Below are 11,703 nucleotides of genomic sequence, written 5' to 3' on the forward strand. Positions count from 1 at the left end.
TCAGACTGCTGTGTCTCTACATAACGGTGTTGTGCTTCAGATACACCGCGACGACCACAGCTGTATCACAGCAAAAGTGAAACGAACCTGTTCTGTGTAATTTTATCTCGGGTTTGAGAACCAAGTCCAGTATCCTCTGAAGACGTTCGTTCTCCTTTTGAACGGGAGATTTCTTCCTGATATTCAACTATGACTTCATGAACTGCTCCAAATATCTCCACAGCAGCCACTGTTAATCGTTGTGTGAAAAACTCGTTCAACCATTGTACTTTTGACATGTTGGAAACAACGGTTGGTAACTCTTGATCTTGGCGAAATAAGTAAGAAAATACGTTATGGCAGTGCCAATTGTGGCAAGCTGAATGTTAACTTGACGCTTGCGCAGTTTACTTTCGTTAGTCTTCTTCTTCGTGATGTCACTTTCCGGCAGGCTACACGCTTTTAGGCACATTGCTGCCTCTCACAGGTCACAGAGAGAAGTACACATATCAAACTTCCAAGCTTTCTCCACCCATCTGTTAATTTCGAAATAGTGCAAATGGATAAAGAAACATACAATTATAACTATGAATACATTTAACTTATCTCTGGATATAAAAACGTAATACTCTCAATGTATTTTATATATGTTTTTATATTATTCTAATATCAGTACCCTGAGGAAAGGGTATTATATACTTAACAAAAATATGTCTTGAACATTGCAGCTCATCTTAGTAGTACTCGAACACCCTTCTAGAACATGGATCAACTATGACCTGTCATAGGAAACGTTGATGTGTGTAAATGTGTACTTCGCTCTTTGACCTGTGAGAGGCAGTAACATGCCTATAAGCATGGGCTACCTGAAGAAGAAGAAGAAGATAAGGAAGAGCTAGCGTTTTTGCACGCGTTCAGTCAGCACCACAAATGAATCCTAAATCGTATTTATTGAGGGAAAAAATACCAAATTCCAACATGTCAAAACTACAGTTGTTGAATGATTTTTTAACGCAACGATTAACAGTGGCTGCTGTGGAGATATTTGGAGCAGTTCAGGAAGTAATAGTTGAATATCAGGTCGAAATCTCCCGTTCAAAAGAAGAAAACAAACGTCTTCAGAGGACACTGGACTTGGTTCTCAAACCCCAGATAAAATTACACAGAGCAGGTTTGTTACAATGATATTGTTGTGATATAGCTGAGATCGTCGCTGTAGGCCTTTTCTGAAGTGCACCGGAGATTCAGCAGTCACGATGGCATTGGAATTTAAAGAGGCAATCTGGGAGTCAAACAACAAAGCGGTCACCCCGTCACATTGTTTGATTAGGGATGGAACTGGAACGCGATTCTGTTTTGCGGTTCTTATGGGGAAATACAGTTGAGTTTAGTTACCCAGAACTAGCGAAGGGATAGTTCACCCTTTCACATAATGTTAGAAGCGCCTGTCATTCCACGTTGTACAGCTAAGCCAAGATGTAGTGTATGGCTTCAGCTAGTGTAACCGAGTTGAGATGGTAAACTCAAACTCAAAAACTCAGTTGAATTAAGTGGCCAGCTCCGGCAAGCCGGTGTGACCAAATTCCATCCATGGGATATGTGGCCAGTTTCCCAGAGACAGATACAATCTAGTCCAGGACTAAATCATTCGTTTGTGGCAGGTTACTAAATAAGTAGCATATCATGATATATGGGTGTAATACAATGAGGGAGCGAGGAAGGGGACACGCTTGATCAGCATCTCATTAACCGTAACCTTAATCAAACTCTTAACTGTAATTTCAACCATAACCACATTGTTAACCAATTCGGAAATTCAACCCAAAATTCAGTTCAAGAGTCATTCCCGAACAATGAAGGGTTTGTTTTAAACTGGCTAATGCTATTCCTTCTCTGCAGATCCTGGGCAGATCACTATCTTCGTCTCTGAAGAGGTTCCCCATGAGCAGCAGGAGTGGAGCCCCAGTCTAGGGCAGGAGGACATAGAGATCACACAAATTAAAGAAGAGCAGGAGATTGATACCTCAGATTCAACATACAATCCCTGGGATGTAGAAAGTGACTATGATGGTAAGAACTCAACTATGACCTCACAGGAGGACAGTGAGAGGAATGATCTGTCAACCACTCCAGCTGAACAGAACCACATAGAACCTGTTGAAGAGGAATATGCAGTATCAGAGCCAACCAGAGACTCACAACTCTTCTCTGCAGTAAATCCAGACTCTTCTGAAAGTCAGAGTGAACATTTTTATCGCTGTGATGTTTGCAACATAAGTTATGAAGTGAAAGGAAAACTAACACTGCACATGAGGCTACACACAGAGACACCGCATCACTGTACGTTTTGTCCAAAACAATTTAAAGATAGGAGTAATTTGAGAGTGCATTTGAGGACACACACAGGAGAGAGACCATATAGATGCAAGGCCTGTGGAAGACTTTTCAAAACAACGAGTCATCTAAAAGATCATGTTAGGACTCACACAGGGGAGAAACCTTTTAGTTGTCACCTCTGTGGATTACATTTCAGACAAAGTAGTAGTAGGACAGCCCATATTAAGGCTAGACACAAGGAGGTACACCTACACAGATGCAAAGATTGTGGCAAAAGCTACATTCAGATAAGCTCCCTGAGAAAGCATATGGAAACCATCCACACAGGTCCTGACTAGGGCTGGGACTGGCACTGTGGTGGCGGGGGCGCTGTTTCGCAAATAAGTTAGCTTTCGTTTTTGCTAGCGAAATAGCTGATAGTATGTTGACTGCTCAAGGAGAATACATATTTGAAAGTACAGAATGCCTGAGAGCCTTATATTGCATTATATTACATTATATTTTGAATGGTCATCTGGCGCCTGAATATTGTGTTTTCCTTTACATAAATAATGACATTTCCACCATAAATTGATGCAGAAAGGGCACAAATTGGTGCATATCAATTCACCAGAATGCAAGAAATTAAGTGTTTGATGTTTAAGGACCCCCAGACAGCCCTGCTTCATGGGTCCCCCCCCGATGTCAAACACCACTGGTACCACCTCCGCCTCATTTTGAGCCAGGAAAAACCCTGATGGCCATGTTGGCATTCAAGTTGGCTAAACATAGCAGTGAGTCTGCCCTGTGTCTGGGGCTGTTTGACAGAGGCAGTTACAGTAGTAGTAGTAGTAGTAGTAGTAGCAGGTCGCCGAATTAAAGGTGTCTGTGTTTAATTGCGGGCCCACAGACAGCCCCCATACATCAGCTGATCATTTAAAGGGGCGGCCGTCTGAGTAATGTGCATGTCACACGCTGCTTTGTGTGATAAGAGCAGCAGCTATTACCCAGAGTGCTTTATAAAGACACTGTTAAACAGAGAGAGACAATACAGCCATTATTTTGGGGGAAATTAAGTGATACATCAATCGAACAGCAAACATTTTTATCGTTAGACTAATCGTTAAATTAGTCGTTAGAGTAATCGACTAATCGGAAAAATAATCGTTAGAAAAATAGTCGTTTGGGACAGCCCTAGTCCTGACCCTGGTCCACATGAAATGTTGTCAGTGTAACTATTGTAGGGTCTACCCTAACCTGAAAACCCAGGTCCTGTTTGGGTCCAAAGAACAAAGTTGTCCCATTCGGTCCGGGTTGGGGTCTGTTTGATTAAAGGATGCATCCTTCTTGGCAATAGAAAAGCAAAATGTTGGTAAGATGGCTGTGTACAGCAACACATGTACGTGCATGTGCACATTCCAAAGCTGCATCTGCTGAATGTGTTTGACTGTGATGATTGACCTATTGACTATATGTGATCCATCAAATAAAAAACATTGATGTGAAAGAAGCTACACTCTAGCCCTAATTGACCTAGTGACCTTTAGGTCATCTATCAAAGTAAAAGCCGGATGTGAAAAAACGGATGTGAAAGAAGCTACACCCTATTTACTGCTCACAGGACAGACGGTTATGTCCACATGAAATGTCCTCACTGTAACCACTGAAGATTAAACATGTTATATAATCTATTAAATTAATTCTATTTGTTTTAGTAAAGTGTACTTGTTTTGCACTGACTTTTTCATTTTGACAGCTTTTCTATTGTTAATAAATCTACAGTATAACAACAGCTATGCTTGGTTTGCCAGGTCTTCATGGTACTTTTTAAAAAGTATTATTTTGAAATGATATGAAAAGCTCTATCTTGGATAAATAAAGACCCGAAAAGTAATGTTTGACACATTGTCTGGCTGCTTCTTGAAAGCTAAGCAGAAGCAGATTGCCAAGAAGCAGATTGCTTTTTCCAATACAGCAAGTGTTGAATGACCTTGTTTCAGTAAGGTTTGAACAATGAAGGGCATGTTTTACTGGCTAATACTATATCCTTCCCTGCAGACCCTGAGCAGATCACTAACTCCGTCTCTGAAGAGGTTCCCCATGAGCAGCAGGAGTGGAGCCCCAGTCTAGGCCAGGAGGACATAGAGATCAAACAGATTAAAGAGCAAGAGTTTGATACATCAGACATGCCATACCTTCCCGCCGATGTAAAAAGTTACTCTGATGGTAAGAACCCAACTGTGACCTCACAGGAGAATAGTGAGAGGAAAGATATATCAACTACTCCAGTTGAACAGAACAACATAGAACCTGTTGAAGAGGGCTATGCAGTATCAGAGCCAACCAGAGACTCACAACTCCTCCCTGCAGTAAATATACAGTCTTCTGAAGCTCAGAGTGAAAATGTTTATCACTGTGATGCTTGCAATATAAATTATGGAACGAAAGGAAGACTAATACTGCACATGAGGCTACACACAGAGACACCGTATCACTGTACGTTTTGTCCAAAACGTTTCAAACTGAAGAGTACTCTGAAAGTGCATTTGCGGACACACACAGGAGAGAAACCCTATAGATGCAAGGCCTGTGGAAGACTTTTCCGAACAACGGGTCATCTAAAAGATCATGTTAGGATTCACACAGGAGAGAAACCTTTTAGATGCCATATCTGTGGATTGTGTTTCACACAAAGTAGTACAAAGACAGCACATATTAAAGCTAAACACAAGGGGGAGCACCTGCACAGATGCAAAGATTGTGGCAAAAGCTACATTCAGATAAGCTCCTTAAGAAAGCATGTGGAAACCATCCACACAGGTCCTGACGCTGGTCCACAGGAAATGTTGTCAGTGTAACCTATCTACAATGGTTTTCACAGGTCCACCCTGACCTGAATACCCAGGACAGTTTGGGTCCAAAGAACAAAGTTGTCCCATTCAGTCCGTTTGGGGCCTGTTTGATTCCTTTAAAAGGATACTCTGAAAGTGGATGTGAGGACACACACAGGGAAGAGATCCTATAGGTGCAATGTTTGTGGAAAACTTTCAGACAGTGTTGTAATATGGTAGAACACTAAGGTTGGACACAAGCTGGAGGAGCTGGACAGATGCAGGGGCAAATACCTGACTATGCTTGGCTCCCTGAGAGAACATGTGACAACTATTCACACAGGAAAGACAATAGTCTCCATATCGCGACTGACAATTTATGCCCAAATGAAATGTCCTCACTGTCATCACTGAAGATGAAACATTTTATATAATTTATTCCATTAATTATATTTGTTTCAGTAAACTATACTGGTTTTGCACTGACTTTTTCATTTGAACACCTTTGTCATTCTTAGGACATCTACAGTAAAACAAAAAACTGGTCTGCCTAGGCCTTCAAGGAACATCAACAATCTGGTGACTTTTGTCATAAGTCACCTGTTTTCTTTGTTTTTTTTAAAGAGATTTTGAAATGGTATGAAAGGCTCTATCTTGGATTAATAAAGACCTGAAATTAATGTTTTGTCACATGTCTGGCTTCTTCTTGAAAGCCAAGCTGATAGCTATGTTTCTCCAATACAGCAAGTGTGTCATACAAATGACCATGTTTCAATAAGGTCTACACAATGAAGCGCATGTTTTAAACTGGCTAATACTATATCCTTCCCTGCAGACCCTGGGCAGATCACTATCTCCGTCTCCAAAGAGGTTCCCCATGAGCAGCAGGAGTGGAGCCCCAGTCTAGGCCAGGAGGACATAGAGATCAAACAGATTAAAAAGCAGGAGTTTGATACCTCATACTCGTCATACCCTCCCTGGGGTGTACAAAGTTACCCTGATGGTAAGAACCCAACTATGTCCTCACAGGAGGACAGTGAGAGGAATGATCCATCAACCACTCCAGCTGAACAGAACAAAATAGAACCAGATGAAGAGGAATATGCAGTATCAGAGCCAACCAGAGACTCACAACTCCTCTCTGCAGTAAATCCAGACTCTTCTGAAAGTCAGAGTGAACATTTTTATCGCTGTGATGTTTGCAACATAAGTTATGAAGTGAAAGGAAAACTAACACTGCACATGAGGCTACACACAGAGACACCGTATCACTGTACGTTTTGTCTCAAACGTTTCAAAGAGAAGGGTTCTCTGAAAGTGCATGTGAGGACACACACAGGAGAGAGACCATATAGATGCAAGGCCTGTGGAAGACTTTTCAGAACAACGAGTCATCTAAAAGACCATATTAGGACTCACACAGGAGAGAAACCTTACAGATGCCATATCTGTGGATTGTGTTTTAGACAAAGTACTGGTCGGACAACACATATTAAGGCTAAACATAAGGGGGAGCACCTGCACAGATGCAAAGATTGTGGCAAAAGCTACATTCAGATAAGCTCCTTAAGAAAGCATGTGGAAACCATCCACACACGTCCTGATCCTGGTCCACATTAAATGTTGTCAGTGTAATTATTGTAGATGTTCACAGGTTCATCCTGACCTGAATACCCAGGACCCATTTGGGTCCAAAGAAGAAAGTTGTCCCATTCGGTCCGTGTTGGGGCCTGTTTGATTAAGGGCATGTTTTAAACTGGTTAATACCATATCCTTCCCAGCAGGAGGACATAGAGATCACACAGATTAAACTTGACATTGCACATCGACTTTGCAAAGAAAACAAGGGAGGGCTGCAAGTGCAAAGGTAGGACCTCAGAGATCATTGAATCAAGTCTGGATGGAGAAAAAAGTCAGAGACCTACCTGCCCACTGCCACCACAGCCAGTGCGACAGGGCCAGACCAACCACTGGCCTACCATGGTGTCTCAGAAAGGCAGATGCAAGTATCCTGGCTTTAAGGGTATTGTTAGGGTGAAGTGCACCAAATGTGAGATGTACCTGCGTCTCACCTCTGAAAAAAACTGCTTTGTGAAGTTTCATAACAGAAAAAAGGTGAACTGAAGGATGGCGGGCTCATGTTCATCGTCTTCCTCATAAGACTGCATAATGTTGAATTTTCATGAACTGCAATGTTTTTGGCTGTATGTCAAAGTTTTATGACACATGATGAACAGTATATTTGTGCTTAACTGTATATGTTTGCAATTTAAAAAAAATATATATTTTTTTTTATTAAATTCAAAGAATATAAAGCATTACTCAGCAAAGAATAATGGAATAAATAAAATCAGAAGTTGTTGGAAAGTATGTGTAAGGTGTAGTATATAAGTACAGTGTTAAAGCTTATAATAAGGGGGCGCTTAGTGGCGTAGCAGACTATGCGCATACTGCATAATTGCAAGGTCCCTCGTTCTATTCCGGCCACATATCCTGCCTGCATGTCATCCCTCCTCTCTCTCACCCTCCTTCCTGTCAATCTCTACTGTCTATCCCAAGAAAGCAGAAATGCCCTTTTTTTATTAAAGAAAGAGAAAAAGAAGCTTATAATAGCACCAATTGAATCAACGCAAACAACATTTCTGAGGGAAAATATTAACTGTAAGAGTAGACAGAACATTACGATGAACGGTCCAGGAAATGTGGTCATGGGTTAACTAAAGATTTTGGTGCCCCCGCAGCCATTGAAAGTAATAAAGGCATTAGAATATACTAGAAGCGGGGCTTTAGTGATTCTGAGGTTGTGTATTTAAATACTGTTGCTCTGTTCAACATATTTTGCTTCAATTAAACTCGGAAAACGTGGAAATTTGTGTTTGGTCGATTATTTCTCTGTTGTTACAATGCTAATTGGCATTCTATTTTATATCGTTGGAAAGCCTGTTTATTTACCTTTCCAACTTGTAAGGATCATGCATTTGTGGGATGAGCAGCACAGCTCCGTATGTGGGTAGCGCCCAAGTAACTGTGCTAAACAGTGTATTCTCCTGTTGGTATTGACTCTTTCCATTGAAAGATTCCAGGTTTTGTAGTTAACTTTTGAGAAGAGAACACACAGTCTGTGAGGGTGAATATGCAGGTCATATGCAGGTGTCCAGCATTAATTAGAGAAGAGCTTAATTAGCTTAATATTTTCTTGTGGGACCTGGAGAGTTGTGGTCCGCAGAGCCTGGCACAGGGCAAGATAAGACGGGGTGAAGTGGTAAGTCATTATTTTGCCATGGTCTCACCACTGCACGTGACTCCATACCTTCCAAGAAATTGATGTGGACAGCTCACCGTTGACTGTCGAAATCCAAAACCTGCTAATAGTCAGTTTCACTATGTTTCAATTTAAACTTTCGTGGGATTTTTTGGGGGATTTGCTAATCTATACATTTTTGGAAAGGGCATTGTATGAGGAATCAGGAAATATATGTTTCCATTTGCACAGATGTCTGAAAGGCGGCCATCTTGGCATTTACAAAATGGCCGCCATAATACACACCTTTTGTAATATCTTGGCTTCTAAATAAGCTAGAACATTGATTTTAACTGCTAAACCTACATTTTCAGGGTCAATGAATCCAATGGGTGTAGTTACAAAGCTATTTTTTGTATTCTTCAAAACAAAACAAAAGTATATGGGCACAGGCAGCCATTGCTCTGCAGGATCCATAATTGGATCCCCTGCAAAATTGGTACTCCAAACATGAGGATGGCATGCTTAAACCAACAACCACAGACGTCCTCCCAGCCCCAAAGTCCATCATTGAGATGGTACAATGCAAATGCAAAACTGACTGTTCTTCTGGCAGATGTTCATGCAGAGCTAAGAACTTAGCCTGTACCGACATGTGTCAGTGCAGCAGCCAGTGCCAGAACGATGACGATTCCCAAGCCGTGACGCACGAAAGTGATGATGATGAACTAATCTAACAGCCCAGCTCACATTGGCACGCATTGGACTCGCCATTCACATATCACATCACACATTGCATAAACGCTTATACATAGTCAAGAGACACAACCCGCCTGTCATTACACATAGAGTAAATACACATCCCACAAACAGAACAACCAGCACACCATACACTCTCCACATTCCTCCCATTCATTTATTTTGTTTCATTCCCTATTTTTATCATTAAATATGATATACGGAGCTTATTCTCCATGCCGCACCCGCCTTGAAGTCCTGGCTGAGAGCGTTCCTCACTTCCAGTTTGCGCCAACTCAAGATCCCCAAAATCTGGCGAAGAGCCCTAGTTGTTGCGATCCCTAAACCGAATATGCCTGAAGGGGACCCTAAGAGTTACCGTCCCATCTCTCTGTTATGCATCCCCTTCAAGATCCTCGAGCGTCTCATCTACACCCGCATCGAACCAATTGTCGACCCGCTGCTCCCACGTGAGCAGGCCGGGTTCCGGCGCGGGAGGTCGACCGTAGATCAAGTCACCCTTATGACTCAAGACATCGAGGATTGCTTTTCGGCAAAAAATAAGGCCGGGGCCGTCTTTATAGACCTGACGGCTGCCTACGATACCGTATGGCATCACGGCCTGTCCTGCAAGCTGCTCCGCCTGCTGCCGGACAGGCACATGGTCAGAATGATCATGGAGCTCATCCGTAACCGCAGCTTTACCCTTACCACCGGTTGCGGACAGCTAAGCAGGCTTCGACGCCTTAAGAACGGCGTCCCTCAGGGATCGGTCCTGGCCCCCCTCCTCTATAATATCTACACCTATGACCTGCCCAACACACTCTCGCGGAAGTACGAGAGTACGAGTACGAGTAAATAAAATCAGAAGTTGTTGGAAAGTATGTGTAAGGTGTAGTATATAAGTACAGTGTTAAAGCTTATAATAAGGGGGCGCTTAGTGGCGTAGCAGACTATGCGCATACTGCATAATTGCAAGGTCCCTCGTTCTATTCCGGCCACATATCCTGCCTGCATGTCATCCCTCCTCTCTCTCACCCTCCTTCCTGTCAATCTCTACTGTCTATCCCAAGAAAGCAGAAATGCCCTTTTTTTATTAAAGAAAGAGAAAAAGAAGCTTATAATAGCACCAATTGAATCAACGCAAACAACATTTCTGAGGGAAAATATTAACTGTCAGAGTAGACAGAACATTAAGATGAACGGTCCAGGAAATGTGGTCATGGGTTAACTAAAGATGTTGGTGCCCCCGCAGCCATTGAAAGTAATAAAGGCATTAGAATATACTAGAAGCGGGGCTTTAGTGATTCTGAGGTTGTGTATTTAAATACTGTTGCTCTGTTCAACATATTTTGCTTCAATTAAACTCGGAAAACGTGGAAATTTGTGTTTGGTCGATTATTTCTCTGTTGTTACAATGCTAATTGGCATTCTATTTTATATCGTTGGAAAGCCTGTTTATTTACCTTTCCAACTTGTAAGGATCATGCATTTGTGGGATGAGCAGCACAGCTCCGTATGTGGGTAGCGCCCAAGTAACTGTGCTAAACAGTGTATTCTCCTGTTGGTATTGACTCTTTCCATTGAAAGATTCCAGGTTTTGTAGTTAACTTTTGAGAAGAGAACACACAGTCTGTGAGGGTGAATATGCAGGTCATATGCAGGTGTCCAGCATTAATTAGAGAAGAGCTTAATTAGCTTAATATTTTCTTGTGGGACCTGGAGAGTTGTGGTCCGCAGAGCCTGGCACAGGGCAAGATAAGACGGGGTGAAGTGGTAAGTCATTATTTTGCCATGGTCTCACCACTGCACGTGACTCCATACCTTCCAAGAAATTGATGTGGACAGCTCACCGTTGACTGTCGAAATCCAAAACCTGCTAATAGTCAGTTTCACTATGTTTCAATTTAAACTTTCGTGGGATTTTTTGGGGGATTTGCTAATCTATACATTTTTGGAAAGGGCATTGTATGAGGAATCAGGAAATATATGTTTCCATTTGCACAGATGTCTGAAAGGCGGCCATCTTGGCATTTACAAAATGGCCGCCATAATACACACCTTTTGTAATATCTTGGCTTCTAAATAAGCTAGAACATTGATTTTAACTGCTAAACCTACATTTTCAGGGTCAATGAATCCAATGGGTGTAGTTACAAAGCTATTTTTTGTATTCTTCAAAACAAAACAAAAGTATATGGGCACAGGCAGCCATTGCTCTGCAGGATCCATAATTGGATCCCCTGCAAAATTGGTACTCCAAACATGAGGATGGCATGCTTAAACCAACAACCACAGACGTCCTCCCAGCCCCAAAGTCCATCATTGAGATGGTACAATGCAAATGCAAAACTGACTGTTCTTCTGGCAGATGTTCATGCAGAGCTAAGAACTTAGCCTGTACCGACATGTGTCAGTGCAGCAGCCAGTGCCAGAACGATGACGATTCCCAAGCCGTGACGCACGAAAGTGATGATGATGAACTAATCTAACAGCCCAGCTCACATTGGCACGCATTGGACTCGCCATTCACATATCACATCACACATTGCATAAACGCTTATACATAGTCAAGAGACACAACCCGCCTGTCATTAC

The 11,703-nt window shown here is 42.1% G+C and overlaps 1 protein-coding gene across 1 annotated transcript; it reads left to right on the forward strand.

The window, feature by feature from the left end:
• Nucleotides 1-951: 951 nt before the first annotated feature.
• Nucleotides 952-2,654, forward strand: LOC308154046 (uncharacterized protein; the record flags this gene model as incomplete). The annotated part of the gene is made up of 2 exons (XM_080527226.1): nt 952-1,150; nt 1,879-2,654. Exons 1-2 carry the CDS (start codon nt 958-960, stop codon nt 2,652-2,654), a joined length of 969 nt encoding a protein of 322 aa, XP_080383352.1. The 5' UTR covers nt 952-957.
• Between the last annotated feature and the right edge of the window lie 9,049 nt (nt 2,655-11,703).

The sequence above is a fragment of the Nansenia antarctica genome (assembly GCF_963989245.1).
Source record: "Nansenia antarctica genome assembly, chromosome: 3".
NCBI lineage: Eukaryota > Metazoa > Chordata > Actinopteri > Argentiniformes > Microstomatidae > Nansenia > Nansenia antarctica.